This window comes from Phoca vitulina, unplaced genomic scaffold (genome assembly GCF_004348235.1).
Source record: "Phoca vitulina isolate PV1807 unplaced genomic scaffold, GSC_HSeal_1.0 scaffold8, whole genome shotgun sequence".
Taxonomy (NCBI): Eukaryota; Metazoa; Chordata; class Mammalia; order Carnivora; family Phocidae; genus Phoca; species Phoca vitulina.
The window spans coordinates 43171189-43193082 of NW_022589711.1; the positions used below are offsets into that span (position 1 = coordinate 43171189).

The 21894-nt window shown below is 34.2% G+C and overlaps 1 protein-coding gene across 1 annotated transcript in view; it reads left to right on the forward strand.

The window, feature by feature from the left end:
- The window catches only part of STXBP5L (syntaxin binding protein 5 like), a 432652-nt gene that overhangs the window by 241021 nt on the left and 169737 nt on the right, over positions 1-21894 (forward strand). Inside the window, exons 11-14 of the mRNA XM_032406647.1 lie at positions 3419-3573; positions 8716-8788; positions 20203-20350; positions 21229-21296. Of these exons, the coding sequence (XP_032262538.1) occupies positions 3419-3573; positions 8716-8788; positions 20203-20350; positions 21229-21296 (444 nt within the window). The remainder of the gene's footprint in view (positions 1-3418; positions 3574-8715; positions 8789-20202; positions 20351-21228; positions 21297-21894) is intronic.

Sequence of the window (21894 nt, forward strand, 5' to 3'; positions counted from 1 at the left end):
TTATTTATTTATTTGAGAGAGAGAGAATGAGAGAGCACATGAGAGGGAGGAGGGTCAGAGGGAGAAGCAGACTCCCTGCTGAGCAGGGAGCCCGACGCGGGACTCGATCCTGGGACTCCAGGATCATGACCTGAGCTGAAGGCAGTCGCTTAACCAACTGAGCCACCCAGGCGCCCTCAACAAATGTTATTTTAGTATGTACTATATTATGTTGCACTGTTTATTGCTTAATCTTGTTGCCTTCATTGAGAAAAAATTTTAATGCTTTTTCTATATTTATTTTACAAATTATACAGTAAAATATTTTTTCTTTTGCTGTACAATACTGTGGATTTTAACACATGTATAGATGCCTGAAATCACCACCACAATAAGAATACAGAACATTTCCATACCCCCAAATTTCTTTCCTGCTGTTCCTTATAGTCGTACTTTTCTCCACTTCTAACCCCTGACAACCATTGATCTGTTCTCTATCACTGTAGTTTTGCCTTTTTAAGATGTCATATAAATGCAGTTATATATTATGTAACCTTCTGATCCTAGCTTCTTTCACCCAACATAATGCCTTTAGGATTTATCCAAGTTGTTGTCAATAATTTTTAATTTGGGGGTGCCTGGGTGGCTCAGTTGGTTAAGCCTTCAGCTTAGGTCATGATATTAGGGTCCTGGGATCAAGTCCTGTATTGGGCTTCCTGCTCAGTGGGGGGCTTGCTTCTCCTTCTCCCTCTGATATTACCCCCACTTGTGCTCTCTGGCTCTCTCTGTCAAATAAATAAACAAATAAAATCTTTAAAAACTAATTTTTAATTTGTATTGATGTTTTCTTTATGTATGAAGACACTGTTAATTATATAGTTATTTATTTCTTTTGTAATAATCCATCTGATCAGTATGCCCAGATACACTTGTAGTAAAGGAGTCAGTTTAGTGTGGTATAACATTTATCAAATTGTGTTCCTTTGATCATTAACTGTATTCATGGAAAAATAGGAATCTGTAATCAAATATATTTGAGAGATCTAAGAAATTCTGGGTTATATAAAAGTAAATTGGATTCTTTACTGTATAGTTTCTTAGAATCTTTCTTTGCTATATGGCCTGAATTATAAAATTTCAAAAGGGAGATATGGTGTGCAAGTGTCTATCAAATTTTAAATTAAAAACTATTTTTCAGGGATGCCTGTGTGGCTCAGTCGGTTGTGTTTGCCTTCAGTTCAGGTCATGACTCCAGGGTCCTAAGCAGGGAGCCTGCTTCTCCTTCTTCTCCCCCTGCTTGTGCTCTCTCTCTGTCAAATAAATAGATAAAATCTTTTTTAAAAAAACTTTTTTTCAGAACATTTTTTAAGTTATATTCCACAGTTTTAGAAACATTAGACTAGAAGTGAAAAACGTACTTTAGAGTCTGGATTTGAATCTTTATCCTTCCACTCCATAGCTGCTTGACTCTAAACAAGTTCACCTGCATTAATCCCAGAGTCATCTGCTACGGGCAGTATAGATCACTGTTTAGGAAAATAGACTTTGAAATCTGACAGATCTGTTTTCTTTTGGGTTTTTCTGCTTAGTTGTTACTTAACCTCATTAATAAAATGAGGATTATACTTATGAGAATTTAATGTGATAATTAAGTATCTAATGCAATTATTCATGAGTGGTTTCCTGAGCATTTCCTGAGGAATTAACTTTTTGTTCAGTCATTCAATAGTTTACAAAGAAGTGCATATATATCAGCAATTAACTTTAGACCCAGTGTCTGATGCGGAGTCATAATAAAAGCAGAAAAGGTTTTGCTTTCTTCCAATATTAGAAAGGACATATTTTCCAATGTGCTTACCAAAAAAAAGGGGAGAGTAAATTGCTTCTTACCCTATATTTGGATTAGCAGTAGGAGATGAGATTAACTTCACCCCCTTTTACGTGGAAAAAATAGATATTTATGACCTTATTAACATTTGGAGCAGATAGTTAACCTCAATATGTGTGAAAAGATATTATGTTCTCTAAATCATGACATTTGTTGTAAAACAAAGCAACACAAAAAGGTGCAAAAACACTTACTCATTTCATTAGAAATGACTTTTAAATCTGGAAAAATCTTAATAATACAAGCATTTATTTTACAGGAAAAAACTTGCTGCTTAGTACCACCATTACTAGGTTGGTAATTTAGTATGCCAAATTACTGAAGCAAGACTAACATCAACTGATATAGGACTCAAGGAAAATAAATTAGAGTATTTTTTCTTATTTAGCTTACAACTCAAATATTTATGTTAAAACATTAAGACAGAATTATAAATAAAAATCAGTATAGATACTTTATATGTAAGTTTTAATGGAAACTTTTTAAAAAGCTCTTTTTTGTTCTTGTTATATAGCCAGCCTAAGATTAGCAAATGTCCCATTGGTAATGTTTGGTACCATGTACAGTACAAAATGAAAGAGAAAGGGAAATTTATAAAGTGATTTTTAGAAACTAGTAGATTCTTTAGTGAATAGATGGAAATGAATTATTTAGAGAAGCATAGGTTCTCAAAGAATTTGGTAAAATAAGTGTCTAGTTCTTTTTAAAAAAATTTTTGGAGAATACTTTCAGTTTGGTATTTACTTATTAAATATACTTCATCAACATATTTTCTTTTATATACATAAACTAGGGATACAGGTATTAATTTGAGAAAAGTGAAAAGTTATGACACTCTTTCATAACTTTCTGACAGCTCTAATATTTTATAGTCATCTCAGCCCCGCTCAATTTATCTAATTGTATCTTGCAACTAATAGGGCGTAAAAAGTTTGATGTTAGTTTTAGTAGCTAAATAGAACTGGCTGACCCAAGGTAAAATTGGGAAGATCACATTTTTTGTCTTAGTTTTCTCCATCTTTTTATCATAACCCTTTCCCACAGATATTCCACTACGTAGAATTTTCATGTTACGTTCTACCACTCTGGGCTTGCTATTGTTGCATTTAATTTTATATTGAAATTTGCCTCCTTTATCCCTTAGGAATTTTGGACCCCACATGCCAAATGGTTAATAGATAAACTTACATAGCTTAATATTCTAATGGTAGTGATATAGAGTTTTGGGAATCAACTAATACATGTGGAGATGTCCTTTTGACTCAATGAGTACCTCTATTTCCCTCCAACTTCTCTACCTTTTCCCCAACACACCTCATCACCTTTAGACTGATTCATTAGTAATTTTAATGGTAAGAATTCACAACCAGAAAAAGGGAAATGGTAGAATAGTAAGTCATTTGGGTGAGATATTTTGGACTAAGAAAGATATTTGCTGTCAAATTGTGTTGTGTATAATCCCTACCAAACTTATTTTTCATTAGCTCAGTCCTATGATATTGTATCATCTTAAAGGACTTCTCAATCTCATTAACTTTTTTTTCTATGTAGTGAACCATTCATAATATTTTCTGGTGGATTGTCCTATGACAAAGCTTGCAGAAGACCAAGTTTAACCATCATGCATGGAAAAGCAATTACAGTGCTTGAAATGGATCATCCTATTGTTGAATTTCTTACTTTATGTGAAACACCCTATCCAAATGGTAAGTAAAAAAAATAAATGAAACTATTAATGTTGAAAATCATTTTTGAAGTAAGTTCCTAATGAAATTAAGCTTAAATATTTTTAGTTTTGGCAGCTGACATCCACTGTGGTACAACACTGTGAGCTACAGGTGCTGGAGCAGGTTCTGCAACTGTACCTACTTGACAAACTGGAAGTAAGACAGATGTAGTACAGCAGTGCTGGAGTTTCAGGTTCTTATATCAGGTAAGTGCTTTAAACTTTGATAAGGATGGTGGAAGCTGAGCTGGGAGGGTCCGATAGGGGTCCAGGGTGAAATCACTTGGGGAAACTGAGGTCTCCTAATAGCCTCTCCTAGACCAGCTCCACCCATCCCATTCCAAAACTAATCAAAGTTAAAGCACTTACCTGATATCAGTGATCTATAACTCTGGTGGTAGTGCATCTGTTTCACATCTGGCTTTGCTTCAGATGCAACTGCAGCACCTCTGATTATTCTAGGATTGCTGATGTGTGGTTAGTGATTTATTTCAATTTTGAGAATAATTTAGAAGGGCTTTTGGGAGGAGAGATGCATCCTGAATATAAAGACTTTTTGTAAACACAAAAACTAAACTTATGTGCAAACTGTATAATGAAATCTAATAATAATGAAATATATTAGTAATCTAAAAACTGAGACGGGTGAAACATAAAAAGCAAAATATGAGTTTATGATTAAAACAACATAGTATGTATGTGTGTATGTACATATATATATAAAACTACAATTTCAAGAGGGAACATATATAAGAGAAAGAATACTAGACTTGGAGGCACAGTATTTGGTTTTATGATTTAGCTCTGTCATTCACTAGCTGGGTGACCTTGGGTAAATCATTTTACTTTTATGAGTTAGATTTATCGTTTTTAGAAAGAGTATAGTAATAACGCCACATGACTATTGGAAGGCCAAAATGAGCACACTTTGTAACTATGAAGATCTATAAATTGTTTTATTACAACTGTATTAATTTGCTTTAAATTCTTTAGTTTCATATTTAAAGATGGGATAAATTAATATGAAATAACAGTCAATGAGGCACTTTATTTCCAGAGTTGCTGGGACAGACAAGTTACCTGTGTTGTTAATTAATCAACAAATATTTATTGGATGCTTCTATGGTCTCAGTACTACAAGGACTTATTGACAATACAGATGAAGTATGAAACTGATCTCTGATGTCAAATTACATAAAATCTAGTTGGATGAGGGAGATAATTATGACTTAAGTTTAAAAAATATAACACTTAAGTGCTGAGTTATATGGGTCAGAGTTTAAATAATATACTAATTTACAGGCTAGTAAGATAGTCAATAGCTAAAATATTCTCGCAAAACTTCATGGAAAAATAAGCTTTAGGTAGACTTTGAAGAATGACTTGGCATTTGAAAAGGATATTGAGTAAAGGTTTTAGAATTTGTAAGGTTTGCTAGAGTGAGATCAACTTAGAGAAAAAACTGAAAGCCTTTTAGAGGTATTTGGAAATAGGGAACTACAGAAGAATTTTGAGAAAATATTAAGGTGAAAGAAAGCAATGCTTTTAGTAAAATTTACCAAAAAGGAGTTTATGGGTTTGAACAGACATTGAAATCTTAAATTCCAGATTCCAGCTGGGAGGCTTTTGTGACAATGTTCGTTAAAATGGTCAAGATCTGAAATACGGGGCTGCCTGTAGGAATGGAAAGAGGAAACCCATTGAATTTGGTCACCAGTTAGGTTTAGAGAGTGACATGACAGATGAGTTAAAGCGAACATATTTTAAGAATAGTGGTTTCAGGGGTGCCTGGGTGGCTCAATCAGCCTGGGATTGAGCCCTGTGTCAGGGCTCCCAGCTCAGCAGGGAGCCTGCTTCTCTCTCTCTCTGCCCCTGCCCCTCCTCTTGCTCATGCTTACTCTCTCTCTCTCTCAAATGAATAAATAAAATTTTTTTAAAAAAGAATAATGGTTTCATATGCAATAATAACAGTTTTTGGAAAGAGAAGAAGATAAGTCTGATTATAAGTCAGTAGAGTCAGCAGAAAAAGAGAAAGAAAAGGTCTTTAATATTTATTTATGAATTATCAGAATATAGATGTTCTTTGGAGTTATGAGAATGAATGATAAAGGAACAAAGAACAAACAGAAGACCAAAAGCTGAATTTAGGAAAATGCCTCCTATAAAAGAGCTTAGAGAAAAATATATGTGCCAGTAATAGAGACTGTGTTTGATCTCTGCAACCACACATTTTTATGTGTGTGTGTGTGTCTGTATAAGTTTCTACACATCAGTGGAAATGTTAGGATAATTTCTAATAATATTAAGTAAATTATAAATATATTGTAACTATGTCTAATCACTTCCAATCCACATATATGTCTTTGTTTTTCAGAGTAGTGATAATGACAATGGAATTATTATTTGTCAGGAGCTAAGAGAAATACTTTACTCAGTAAAATATAAATGTATTTTATTAACTATTTCTGTCTAAATATACATGAAAGCTACAGAAAAGATCCTACAATCCACATTAGTATATAATGAAAACTTACTGCCCTTCCAGAAGCGACTATTTCTAAGTTTATGTATTTTCCCAAAAAGTTTATGCATATGCCTAAGTGTACTTATCTATGTATACATTATCTCTTTTTTGTGCAAATGAGAACATATTCCATGTGCTATTCCATATTACACTTTTTTTCACTTAGTGTATTTTGAGTATGATTCCATACTAGCAAATATGGAACTTCATTCTTCTTTGCAGCCACATGATGATAAATCTTACGCATATGTTACACAAATAAATTTATTAACAGTTTTTAATATTGATAAATCATTTGTGACATCTGACAATTCAATTCAACTTGCTTTTCAAAGAACACAAATACCTCTTATCTCAGGGGGTATTGCCCAGAGTAACTAAGTAACTATACTCAGAATTCATCAATTTCACATTTACATTTAACTGTATCTGGTCCTCTACAAGCATCATAACTAATGCATTTCTCTTCAGAGAAATAGTAATTGTTATAGAGCTTTTTACCTGTAGGGGGCTAAGGTTAAAATACTGAGCCTGCTCAAAAATAAACCAATCTGATAGAGGAAGTGATACTGTTGGCATCTATTGAGCATGTACTATGTGCCAGGCTTTGCCTTAAACATCTTCATATACATCTAATCTTCATAATAGTCTAAGGTAGTTATTATTTTGCCATATCAATGGATAAAGAAATTGAATTAATATAATTGAGCTAATAAGTTAATGAATTTGCTTAAGATCAAACTGTTAATAAATAATAGACACAAAATTGAACCTAATACTGACTGACTCCTAAAGAAATCTTTTTATTCAGAGATTACTACAGTATACCAGGTATTTCTACAAAGGTGAAATTTTTGCTACCAGTTTTTATTATTTGAAAAGAAACAATAATAATTTAACAGATGTACCTACCTAAAGTGATAAAATAGATATAACTACCTAAAATGATTATGAATTTTGCTTATTCATGCCAGTGTCTCAGCTATTTTATTTTTGTAGCAGTTGCTTCCCAATCAATGATTGCCCTGGAGAGAAGACAAAGAAAAAATGTAATAGTATAGAACTCCAGTGTTCCTTCAACTGAAAACTAAACCAAAAAACAAACAAACAAACAAACAAACCCCAAACCCTAAAAATCCTAAATTCAGAAGTACTGAAATAATGTTGAAAACTTAAAACAGCTCTAAGCGATCAGGGAAAAGTGGAGGAAGCCTCAATTTGAGAACAGATTAGGTGGCAAACAGTATGAAGACTGCATACTGTCACATAGACATGCCAAACAAGGGTATACTCCTCAGTTTTGGGGTTTCTGTTTCTAGTTTTTCTCTTGTAGCATGTGACTTATAAATATGATAGGTTCTACAGCTTCTCAAGACTATAAAGGCTTGTGAAGGACTATGAAGGCCATCTTTTCCAGTTTCCCACCTAAGACTTGAATACTCTGAATAAAATTCCCACTAAGTGATTGTTGAGCTTTACTTAAGGTAGCTAGTAGAAACTGCTGGAATAATGAAAACAAATGAGAATTTAGAATCAGAAGGTAAAGTTCCAGCTTTTTCAGTTAACTAGCTTTGTAAATTTGTGCCAATCTCATAATCTCTTTGGACTTCAGTTTTCTCTATGAAATGAAAAATAGTAATACCTGTTCTAGCTGAGAATCAAATATCATGTATGTAAGATGTTTTTGTAAATACTTTTTCCTTAAATTGAGAACACTTTAACTGTGCCTTCCCTTTGTTATTCCCTATTATAGATGGAAAGCAGTGTCTTCCCTGACCACAATAGCTAAATCAGTGCTCTCCCACCAACCACAAGTCATTTCTTATACTATTACCTTTGAAAAGAATTCTTTTCATAGCTCACATTATTCTGTGAATTTATCTTATTTGTTTAGTTCTTCATGGTTTGTATACATCCCTGGGATGTAAACTCCATGAGAATAAGGACCTTGTCAATTTTATTTTCCATATATCCTTTGTTCTGAGAATAGTTGCTAGAACATATTGAAAGGAGGAGGGGGGCGGTTAAAGTTTAGGAATTTGAAAATCCTAGACTAGCCTCAGATTCCTTGCCTTTTTGAGGTATATACGCTTAGGGACATATCTTTAAGTACATGTTAAATCATATTGAATTGAAATTAAATTTTTTGGTATAAGGAGTGTTGCTCTCATAGGGAGGTGAAAATGTATCACAGCTCAGGAAGGCAGAACTACTATTTCCTTAGAACATCTCCTTGTACCTATAAAATCAGATCTAAAATGGAAGGTTATGGAAGAATAAGATAATTGTTTGTGAGACAGAGGTGACAGACTCTCTTCAAATAATCTGCTATCACCACCTCATGATTATTGAGAAATGTTTAACTCTATGCCTACTCAACTTTTCATTTTCATATTCCCTATAATGATCTTAAACATTAAGTCTGAGAAACACAACAGTATTTTTCAAAGTGCTCTTTGTTACTTCTTACGTTGGCTCATATTTTGGTCTTCTGAAATCATTTAAATAACATTTGTAAGGAAATAAAGGAAATGAAAATTTGGTGCTTTTATAAAATATGAAATATGAAAACTTCCACTTTCTATTTTTTACTTGTAGAATTTCAAGAACCTTATGCTGTTGTAGTACTTCTGGAAAAAGATCTCATTGTAGTTGATCTGACACAAAGCAAGTAAGTTGTTCATTTACAGATTAACACTATTTTTATACTCTATTCATTACAATTAAAATACAGGAAGACGTTATAGATAACTGGAAGTATATGTTAGATGATAAATATTCTTTGTGTGGAATATTGTTATGCTAGAATTGTAGAAATGTAATTGATTCAATAATGAAAACTAAACCAGGAGAGTTTAGGAAACACAAAATTGTAACTTATTTTAAAGGCAACACCTGATGTTTGGAAAGATGTATTTGGAGACTCAGGACACATAAAATGGATCACGTTTCTGCTGTTAACCTAAGCAAACACAATTGTTATGAAAATTTGTACAGTGTACTATATGGCCATCTGCTAGACTATTGACTAAAGGAAAATGGTACATGATAAAAATATTACTGAACTATTGTAGCAATAATACAGAAGAGCAGGATCTGGAGGGTAGAGAAGATGGAGGCCTTCTTTCACTTTCTTTTCTTCCTTGTTATGTTGTAGGCAATGGTAACAAATATAAAATATTGCTATTAGAGTGGTGATCTCACCTCCATTACATGGACAGTAAAAGTAGATGAAATTGATTAACACTGTCTTCTTGCTACACATTTTCATTGTAAATGATGATAGGCATGAAACTGATTTTCCCTCACTTTATTCCTTTTTTAATTGAAGTATATTTAACACAATGTTATATTAGTTTCAGGTGTACAACATATTGATTCAACAATTCTATACATTACTCAGTGCTCACCACAATTAAGTGTAATTACCATCTGTTGCATTACAGTATTATTTCAGTATTATTCACTATGTTCCCTGTGCTGTACTTTTCATCCCCATGACTTACATATTTCATAACTGAAAGTTTATAGCTCTTAATCCCCTAAAGTGATAAAACAGATATAACTACCTAGCCCATTGTTTCCCCTTTGGCAATCACCAACTTGTTCTCTGTATTAATGAGTTTAGTATTTTTGTTTCTTTGCTTGTTTTGTTTGTTAGATCCCACATGTAAGTGAAATTATATGGTATTTGTCTGTCTGACTTATTTTACTTAGGATAATACCCTCCAGTCCCATCCATGTCATCACAAATGGCAATATCTCATTAGTTTTTATGGCTGAATAATATTTGGTAGATAGATAGATCGATAGATAGATATAGGTTGCTTCTATATCTTGGCTATTGGAAATAATGCTGCAATAAACATAGGGTGCATATATCTTGGTAAATACCCAGTAGTAGGACTACCTGATCATATGGTATTTCTATTTTTAATTCTTTGGAAAACCTCCATACTGTTTTCTATGGTAGCTGCACCAATTTACATTCCCACCAATAGTGCACTAGGGTCTCTTTTCCTCCACATCCTTGCCAACACTTGTTATTTCTTTTCTTTTTTATTCTAGTCATTCTGACAAGTGTAAGGTGACATCTAATTGTAGTTTTGATCTGCATTTCCCTAATGATTTGTGATGTTGGGCATCTTATCATGTGTCTATTGGCTATTTGTAGGTCTTCTTTGGAAAAAGGTCTAGTCAAGTCCTCTGCCCATTTTTAATCAGATTATTTGTGGGGGTTCTTTGATGTTAATTTGTGTAAGTTATTTAAGTATTTTGGATATTAGCCTTTTATCAGATATATCATTTGCAAATATCTCCTCCCATTCAGTAAGTTGCCTTGTCATTTTGTTGATTGTTTCCTTCACTGTCACAAAAACTTTTTATTTTGGTGTAGTCCCAGTAGTTTATTCTTGCTTTTGTTTCCCTCGCTGGAGGAGATATATCTAGAAAACTGTTTCTACAGCAGATGTCAAAGAAATTACTGCCTATGTTTTCTTCCAGAGGTTTTATGGTTCCAGGTTTTGCATTTAGGTCTTTAATTTGAGTTTCTTTGTGTGTATGGTGTAAGAAAGTGGTCTAATTTCACTCTTTTACATGTAGCTGTCCAGTTTTCATAGCACCATTTTTGAAGAGACTATCTTTTTCCCATTGCATATTCTTGCGTCCTTTGTTGTAGATTAATTGACCACATAAGCATGGGTTTATTTCTGGGCATTCTATCTGTTCTGTTGGACTAGGTTATGTGTCTGAGTTTTTTTGTTTTGTTTTGTTTTGTTTTGTTTTGTTTTGTTTTTGCTAGTACGATATTGTTTTGATTATTACAGCTTTGTAGTATATCATGAAATCTGGAATTGATGAGATACCTCCAGCTTTGTTCTTCTTTCTCAAGATTGCTTTGGGTGCATCCCTGGATGGCACAGTCACTTAAGCATCTGACTCTTGGTTTCAGCTCAGATTGTGATCTCAGGGTTGGGGAATTGAGCCCCACATGGGGTTCCATGCTCAGCAGGGAGTCTGCTTGATATTCTCTCTCTCCCTCTGCCCCTCCCCACCAGTCTCTCTCTCTCTTCAATATAAATAAATAAATCTTTAAAAAAGGATTGCTTTGGCTATTTGGGGTCTTTTGTGGTTCCATACAAATTTTAGGATTCTTTCTTCTAATTTTGTGAAAAATGCTGTTGGTATTTTAATAGAGATTGAGTTAAATGTGAAGATTGCTTTGGGTAGTATGGACATTTTAATGATATTCTTTCAATCTATGAGCATGGAATATCTCCATTTGTTTGTGTCATCTTTCTTTTATCATGTTTTATAGTTTTCAGAGTACAAGTCTTTCATCACCTTGGTTCAGTTTATTCCTAGGTATTTTATTCTTTTTGGTACAATTGTAAGTAGGATTGTTTTTAAATTTCTCTTTCTGCTTCTTCATTATTAGTGTATAGAAATGCAACAGATTTTTGTATATTATTTATCCCACAACTTTACTGAATTCATTTATCCATTCTAGTAGTTTTTTGATGGGGTCTTTAGGGTTTTCTATATATAGTCTCATGGATCTGCAAATAATGACAGTTTTACTTCTCCCTTACCAATTTGGATGTGTTTTCTTTTTCTTGTCTGAATGCTGCAGCTAGGATTTCCAGTACTATGTTGAATAAAAGTGGCAAGAGTGGACACCCTTCTCTTCTTCCTGATCTTAGAGTAAAAGCTCTCAGATTTTCACCACTGAGTATGATGTTAGCTATGGGTTTTTTATATATGACCTTTATTATGTTGAGGTATGTTCCCTCTAAACTCACTTTGTTGAGAATTTTTATGAGGAATGGATGTTGTATTTTGTCAAATGTTTTTCTGCATGTATTGAGATGGTGATATGGTTTTTATCCTTTCTCTTGTTAATGTGATGTATCTTATTGATTGATTTGCAAATACCAACCATCCTTGCATCCCTGGAATAAATTTAACTTGATCATGGTGAGTCATGCTTTTAATGTATTACTGAATGTGGTTTGCCAATGTTTTGTTTAAGGATTCTTGCATCTATGTTCATCAGAGATATTGGCCCATAAATTTTTTTTGTAGTGTCTTTGTCTACTTTTGGTATCACGGTAATGCTGGCCTCATAGAATGAATTTAGAATTTTCATTCCTCTTCTATTTTTAGAATCACTTAAGAAAAGGTTTAACTCTTTAAATATTTGGTAGAATTTGCCTATGAAGCTGTCTAGTGTGGAGTTTTGTTTGTTAGGAGTTTTTGACTACTGAATCAATTCCATTACTAGTAACAGGTCTGTTCAAATTTTCTATCTTCCTAAATCAGTTGTGGAGGATTATGTTTCTAGAAATGTATCCATTTTTTTCCAGATTGTCCAATTGGTTGGCATATAATTTTTCATAATATTCTCTTATAATCCTTTGTATTTCTGTGGTGTTGGTTGTTATTTTTTCTTCATTTCTGATTTTGTTTGAGTCGTCCCTCTTTTTCCCTTGATGAGTCTGGCTAAAAGTTTTATCAGTTTTGTTTATTTTTTTAAAGAACCAGTTCTGGGGCACCTGGATGGCTCAGTTGGTTAAGCATCTGCCTTCAGCTCAGGTCATGATCCCAGGGTCCTGGAGTCAAGCCCCGAGTCAGGCTCCCTGCTCAGCAGGGAACCTGCTTTTCCCTCTTCCTCTGCCACTCCCGCCTGCTTGTGTTCTGTCTCTCTCTGTCAAATAAATAAATAAAATCTTTAAAAAAAAATAAAGAACCAGCTCCTGGTTTAATTGATCTTTTCTATTGTGTGTGGATTTTTTTGTCTCTATTTTATTTATTTCTCTCTAATCTTTATTATTTCCTCTCTTCTACTGGCTTTCAGCTTTGTTTGTTCTTCATTTTCTAGCTCCTTTAATTATAAGATTAGGTTGTTTGAGGTTTTTCTTATTTCTTGAGGTAGGCCTGTATTGTTATAAACTTCTCTCTTACAACTGCTTTTGCTGTGTCCCAAAGATTTTTTAAAAAGATTTTATTTATTTATTTGACAGAGAAAGAGAGTGCGCGCACAAGAGAACACAAGCAGGGGGAGTGGCAGAGGGAGAAGCAGACTCCCCACTGAGCAGGGAGCTGGACGGGGGGCTCAATCCCAGGACTCTGGGATCATGACCTGAGCCGAAGGCAGACGCTTAACTGACTGAGCCACCCAGGCACCCCATGTCCCAAAGATTTTGGACTGTTATGTTTTTATTTTCATTTGTCTCCATGTATTTTTTTGATTTCCTCTTTGATTTCTTGGTTGAACCCATTGGTTGGTTAGTAGCATTTTGTTTAGCCTCCATATGTTTTTTCTTTCCAGATTTTCTTGCAGTTGATTTTCATTTTCATATCATTGTGGTTAGAAAAGTTGCTCGATATGATACTAAACCTCTTAAATTTATTGAGACTTGTTTTATGGCCTAACATGATCTACCTTGGAGAATGTTCCATGTGCAATTGAAAAGAATGTGTATTCTGCTGGCTTTGGATGGAATGATCTGTATATATCTGTATATATTTGGTCTGTTGTGTCATTCAAAGGCACTATTTCCTCTAGATTTTCTGTCTGGATGGTCTATCCATTGATTTAAGTGGGGTGGTAAAGTCCCCTATTATTATCGTATGACTTAATTTTTTTTCCCTTTATGTTTGTTAATATGTGCTTTATGTATTTGGGTGCTCCAATTTGGGTGCATAGATATTTAAAATTGTTATATCATCTTCTTGGATGTTCCCTTTATCATTATGTAGTGACTTTTTCTCTCATTAGTCTTTGTTTTAAAGTCTTTTTTGTCTAAGTATTGCTACCCCTGGTTTTGTTTTGTTTTTGCTTTCATTTTCATGCTTTATGCTTTCTCAGCCCTTCACTCTCAGTCTGTATGTGTCTTTAGATCTGAAGTGAGTCTCTTGTAGGCAGCATATAGATGGGCCTTGTTTTTTAACCATTTAGTCATGTCAGTCTTTTTATTGGAGCAGTTAGCCCCTTTAAAGTAAATTGTTTCCTAGTTGTTTTTGTAGTTCTTCTCTGTCCCCTTCTTCTCTTGCTCTCTTCTCTTGTGATTTAATGGCTTTCTTTAGTGTTATGCTTGGATTACTTTCTATTTATTTTGTGTGTATCTACTGTAGGTTTTTGATTTGTGGTTACCATTAGGTTCATATATAATATCTTATGGGTATGGCAGTCTATATTAACTGGATGGTCATTTAAGTTTAAATGCATTCTAAAAGCATTAAATTTCTAATCTGTCTCCATGTTTTATGTATATGATGTCATAATTTACATTTTTATTTTGTATATGCCTTGATTGGTTTTGTAGATATAATTTTCTATTTTTGTGTTTTAACCTCCATACTGGCTTTATAAGTGATTAATCATTACATGTTTGCTTCTACCCGTGAACTTTCTTCCTTTCATAATTTTTTCTAGTCAAAGCCTTTTCTTTCCACTCAAAGAATTCCCTTTAACATTTATTATAAGGCTGGTTTAGTGGTGATGAGCTCTTTTAACTTTTGTTTGGGAAACTTTTTCTCTCTCCTTCTATTCTGAATGGTAACTTTGCTGGATAGAGTATTCTTGGTTGCACGTGTTTTTTTTTTTTCCCTTTCAGCACTTTGAATATATCATACCACTCTCTTCTGGCCTACAAAGTTTCTGCTGAAACTCAGCTGATAGCCTTATGGGATTTCCCTTTATGTAACTTTTTTTTTCTCTTGTTGCTTTTAAAATTCCATTACTTTTTGGCATTTTAATTATTATATGTCTTGGTATGGACCTTCTTGGGTTAATCTTGTTAGGGGCTCTCTGTGATTCCTGTATCTGGATGTCTGTTTCCTTCCCCAGATTAGGGAAGTTTTCAGCTATTATTTCTTCAAATAAGTTTTGTGCCTCCTTTCTCTTCTCCTTTTGGGATCCCTATACTATGAATGTTAATACTCTTGATGTTGCTGAGTTCCCTTAACCTGTTTTCATTTTTCATTATTCTTGGTTGCTTGCTTGCTTTCTAATACCCTGTCTTCCAGATTACTTATCCATTCTTCTGCCTACCCTAATCTGTTTATTCCCCTCTAATGTGTTTTTATTTCAATTATTGAATTTTCCATCTCTGCCTGGTTCTGTTTTATATTTTCTATCTCTTTGTTGAAGTTCTCACTGAATTCATCCACTCTCTTTTGAAGTCCAATGAATATCTTTATAACCATTACTTTGCATTTTTATCAGGCATACTGCTTATCTCAGCTTTGCTTAGATCTTTTGCTGTGATTTTGTTCTTTCATTTTGGGACATATCCCTCTGTCTCATTTTGTCTAACTCTGTTTGTTTTACTGTATTATGGAGGTCAGCTATATCACCTGGTCTTCAAAATAGTGGCCTTATGTAGAAGAAGAAGAGGTCCTGTTGTGCCCTTTAGTGATATTTCCCCTAGTCACCAGAGCTAGATGTTCCTGGGGTATAATCTCTAGGGGTTGGGTGGACTGAGCAGCATCTGTCCTTAACCCAGTCAGCTGCAGTGATCCACTTTGCCTGCTCTGGGTGCATTGGACAGGGTTTGGTCCCTGTGCTGTTGAGGGGCCCAAGGTCTCTGTGGGCTTGTAGGTGGGTGGGGTCAACAGGCAGCCTCGCTGTCTACAATTAGCCTCTGCAGAGGCACACCCCATGGCAGGGCTTTCTCCCTGTTTGGCCCACAGACGCTTTTGTTGATGGGTGAGGCCAGAAACTAGACTAGGTTTTTGCAATCTCTACCATAACTGTGGATACACTGACCAGCAGGGCTCTCTCTCTGCATAGTCGCTAAAAGGCTTGGTTGCTGGAATTGTAGGTATGCTGCTGTGTGGGGTTATCTCCCCCTCTCCCCAGGGTAGGAGTCATTTTGGAGTGGCACTGGTCCCTACCAGGGATGATTGCAGGATGTAAAGGGGCAGGAGCTGCTTTGCAGGTGGGTTGAATGGGGTAGGGCAACAGTTCTAGCAAGATATATGGAGAGTGTTAGGGCTGGTTTGCAAGTGTCCAGCTATCTAGGCTGGGGGATGCGAGGAAAAACGGCACCCACCAACACTTGTTCTTGGAGAAGTCTCCTGAAGATCGCTGTCCCTCCATTGCACGTTTTGAGATTAGTAAATTTTCAAACAGCTGCTTCTGTGCTGTGTCTCAGTTGGGGTTTTTTATTATGCTGGATCTTTAAGGGCAGGGACTCAGTTTCCTATCTCCCTCTGTCTTTCTTGGAGTTAAGCCCCATTGGTTTTTAAAGCCCTGTGTAAATGGAGACTCGTCTTCTCAGTGCAGATCCCCAGTGCCTGGGATGCCTGGTGTGGGGTCTAATCTTCTTGCTTCCCCATACTTGGTATCCCTCTCATTTGTGTTTAGTCTTACCAGGGATCTGGTTCCCAACTACATCTCTGCCCCTCTTATCTTTTTCAGTGTGGCTCTTCTCTGTAATTGACTAAGGAAAGTTTGTTCTGCCAGTCTTTAGATCATTTTCAGAGTTAGTTGCACAGATGTAGTTATCTTGTCTGTGGGACAAAGTGAGCTCAGGATCCTCCTATTCTTCTGTCTTCTTCCTGACTCTGATTTTCCCTCCTTCTATACTCTAGACCTACTGATCTTCTCTAAGCCCTTATACATGCAGAAGTTTTGTACGTTCTCTCTTCTCTGCATGTATTAATTTTCCCTTCCTTTTTCTTATTAACATCTTATCTGTAAGAAACAACTCAGATATCATTCCTCATTAAAATTTTTTTTCATTACCTATAATATTTGGTCAAATATCCTATTACAGACTTGCATACTTCCCTTCTCTCCTTCATAGCTCTGACACAGATAAAATTTTCCATTTGTTTATTATTGCTTTAAAGATTCTCTACTAGACAGTATAGGTATCATGAAGGAGGAGCTTTGTCTGCACATGGAGTAGGTTCTCAGTAAATTTCTGTTTAATGACTTACAGCCTGGGAGTTCTACTTTCTATGTCATTTAAAAATGTCAGAGACAGGGGCACCTGGGTGGCTCAGTTGGTTAAGTGTCTGACTCTTGATTTCAACTCAGCTCATGATCTCAAGGTTATGGAATTGAGCCCTGCATTGGGCTCTTCACTCAGCGGGAAGTCTACTGGAGATTCTCCCTCTCCCTCTGCGCCTCCCCACCATGCTCTCTCTGTCTCAAATAAATAAGTAAATCTTTACCAAAAAATGTCAGAGCCAAAGTACTTTATGCTCATTTGCAGCACATATTTCAGTATTTTGAAAGGGATATAGTATTAGGGCCATAAGATCATCATCACTGATTCTGCCTGGCTATTCTATTTATCAACATTAAACTTGATTAAATTTTATATACATGTATGGATTTATGTCTCTTCCTCTAAGTTCTAATATTGGTTTTATTAAAATGTACTGTTCTGATCTCAGTGGTACTCTTCTTTCTGTGCCACATTTCTTGGTGTCTTATACCTTATCTAATTGGCTAATATCTTTCAAGGCCCACTATACCTTTAATACTCAGTGTTTTCAGTATATACATTTATTCTTATGCTTTTCATTAGTTTATATAAGTATGTGAAATAACCTTTTGCTACTTTTTATTTCACCTTCAGCAACACTATGTTTTAAAATCTTTGTGACATCCCCATATCATTGCCTATTACAAGAAATTTAACATATTCTCTTTCCTTTCAGTTACCTTTAACCACGTTTCATGTTATTATATTGCAGCTTTATACTCCTTTTCAGAGTAATTTAACTCTTCTTCCCTTCCCTCCTTTTTTCCATTTAATTGTTTATATAAAAATAAGCATTAGGGCTTACAAATTTTTCTTCTTGATTTCTTAGATTTATATCTTTGCTTACATCTCCATATCTAAATTCTTATAACATATTTTGTTATTTTTTACTTAACTATCTTTTTATTTACTCTTTGCCAATATACTAAAGTAATTTTCCCCATTTTCATGATATTGTTCACCTTGTCAGGAGTCTGTCATTGTAACCTCTTGCTATTATCAAATCCCAAGTTATAGATGTGGTCATTAAGGTGACGCATGTATTTTACTTCTAATTCATCAATCTCAGAAGTGTTTGATTTCTACTCTGAAACAGAGAACAGCCAATCCATCTATTTTAACCTACTTGCTATCTCTCTAATTTATTTCTGGGTCCAGGTAGTACTTTATACTTTTCAAGTTTTTATTTAAATTCCAATTAGTTTACATACAGTATAATATTAGTTTCAGATGTATAATATAGTGATTCAGCACTTCCATACAATGCACAGTGCTCATCACAACTGTACTCCTTTATCTCTGTCACCTATTTAATCCATTCCCCTACCCACCTTCTCTCTGATAACCATCAGTTCTCTATAGTTAACAGTCTCTTAGTTTGCTCTTTTTTTACCTATGCTCATTTGTTTTGTTTCTTAAATTCTTACATATGAGTGAAATCATATAGTATTTGTCTTTCTCTGACTGACTTATTTCTCTTAGCATTATATTCTGTAGCTCCATCCATGTCATTGCAAATGGCAAGATTTCATTCTTTTTTTATGGCTAATATTCCATTGTGTATATATACTATATCCTCTTTGTCCATTCAAAAGTTGGTGGACACTTGGGCTGCATCCATAGTTAGGCTGTTGTAGAAAATGCTGCTATAAATACTGGGGTGCATGTGTCCCTTTAAATTAGTATTTTTGTATTCTTTGAGTAAATACCTAGCAGTGCATTGCTGGATCATAGGATAACTCTGTTTTTAACTTTTTGAGGAATCTTCATACTGTTTCCAGCATGGCTACACCAGTTTGCATTCCTAGCAACAGTGTAAGACACTCATTCCCCTTTCTCTGCATCCTCACCAACACCTGTTGTTTCTTGTGTTGTTGATTTTAGCCATTCTGACAGGTGATAGGTCATTGTAGTTTTGATTTGTATTTCCCTGATAATAACTGATGTTGAGCATTTTTCCATGTGCCTGTTGGCCATCTGAATGTCTTATTCGGAAAAATGTCTATTCATATCTTCAGCCCATCTTTTAATTGGATTATTCACTTTTGGGGTGTTGAGTCGTATAATTTCTTTATATATTTTGGATACTAACCCTTTATCAGATATGTCATTTATTAAATTCAACTTGCTCCTTTCCACCTGATTTTGCATATACCACTATTCTTATCTGGGATAGAAATCTGCAGTATTTCAGATCGGAGGGAAGAAAAATTCTTGCTAATACACACACATATCATACTCTCCAGAGATTAGACTAAGTTTTTAACTAAGTTCCTAATGATATGGGGGAAAATTATTTTTACTAGCCCCCATGACCTTGTAACATGAACATACAGACCTAGAACATATGCAGCATAGACTAATACTCAATGCCTTCTACTACAGTTCCTGTTACATCTGGTACATAAGAAGTGCATGGTATATTATGGCTATAAGAATTCTTAATGTGGTTCTATACTGATACCCATTTTTAAAATTATGGTAGGCTTGAGGATATGAAATTTACTATATCCATAAGAAGTCTGTATTCCCACTATGTTCTCTAGTTAAGTTTACTTTGGAAATGATCTTAAACATATATAATCATACACACACCTACATAGCAAACTCATCTTTCAATTATTCCTGCAAAAGATCAGAAACACTTGTGTATGTATTACCTCACTAGGAAACACATGTCAAAATTACTAAGATATTTTAACATTTATATTATATATTTACATGAAACTGTAGATAGATAAAACACCTAATTGATATGCTTTAATACATTCACTAATAAGTCAACTTGACGAATACATTTTCATTTTAACATAATTCATTCTAGCCATATTAGCAAGGTGGTATCACTGTGAAATTTTGGAATTACAGAAAAGACAGTTAATTTATTCAAGTAAAATTCTACCAGTATTCATATTACATTTTGCAGATAATCTTAAAAGAGCATTCTTGTTCATGTGATCCTAGTTTTATGATACTTAAGTGAAATATGTAATATTTAGAAGTTTTTAGGATTTGTTTTATAAAAGTGATTTCATTTTTTATCTTTGCAAAATAACACTAATATATTGTCTTCACCTGTTAGTTTTCCAATCTTTGAAAATCCATATCCCATGGACATTCATGAGTCACCAGTTACATGCACAGCATACTTTGCTGATTGCCCACCAGATCTGATTCTAGTACTCTACTCTATAGGAGTCAAGCATAAAAAACAAGGATACAGTAATAAGGTAAAAGTAACAATTAAAAATAAGTTTTCTTTATATTCATATTATATGATCATGCTATTTCCTGTTCTTTTTGACCTTCCATATAAGAAGACTTGAACTAAATTCTTTTGCAGCCATAAGCTGTTGTCTATAAAAGACATAACTTGTGAAATTTAAATTTCCTAAATGCTACATAGCTTTAAGCCTGCAAGAGTATAAATTTCTTATATACTTAGTATATACTTATATACTGAGATATAGTTACCTATCATATATATTTATATACTAAATATATATTTGAACCATAAAATGTAGTTTTTAACTATTTTAGATGAAGGATTATGTTTTACAAGATCCAAGAGTCAACTCTTTTCAGTTAATTGTTATTCAGTGGTTAACAAGACACAACAGTCATTTGTTAAACAACTTTCTAAATTCCATTTTGTTGTATTTAACTACAGGATTCAAATACTTACAATAGTGATAGACTCCCTCTTTATGATTTCTATTTGCACAAGGCTGTTGGAATGGACAACTCAAGGGGGCACAATTTACATAGTATTCTGTGTTAAACAGAACTATGATAGTTTGGTGGTACACAGACTATGCGGCAAATGTAGCAACACTGTATTTGTATGATTAAAATACTTTTTAAGTACTTTTTATGTAAATGGTAATATTTGTTAAAGTTTATATTTTTAAAGGAGATGGAATTGTGCATTTGGAATTGTTTGTTCAATGAAAGAATTAAAAGATAGCTGCACACTTCATCCTTTGTTACTTTACAGCTATTGCCTTTAAGTGAATCTTTTGCCATTATTTTAAAATGTTTTCATTTAAAATGTTTATTTAAATTTAAAAAATAAAACTCATAAATTCTTCCTGAATAATCTATTTAGGAGTGGCCAATCAGTGGAGGAGCTTGGAACCTTGGAACACAAACATATCCAGAAATTATTATTACTGGGTAAGTGGGATGTGATTTATGACTTCATCAATTCATCAACAAAAGATTTTATTGAATTTTTACACTTTCCTATAATTGTGCTCTTGGCAGTACCAGAAATATCACTACTTCCTATAGCAACTGACTTCATGCTCTAATATTAAGAATGAAAATAGAGACATAACAACAGATAAAGATATTTAAAAGATTATATAAAGAGCTCCTCTTATGAAATATAGAACAGATATACTTTTTCCTATTTTTTCCACTAAGTACTACTCAAAGCCCTGGGTATTATATATTAAACAAACATAAGATGACTGGAAAAGGTGGAGAGAAGTGAAGCTGTCTAGGGCCCCCCAACACCCAAGAAATGACATGATAGTGAGTTTGTTAGGTTTTCTTTTTGCTTCATATATCCCAGACTTGGAGCTGAAGTAGCTGGCAACTTGGAACTGCCAATGGGCACAGATAAAACAATAAAAAAAGCCCAACAAACGCTAGCACTCTCTAGCCAAAGGATGAGATAAGGGGACCTATCAAGATAGAAAACTGTTAGAAAATAATCTCTCTAACCACAGAAAAATCTATGGCCCACAACAACCCACTCCAGCAGAGG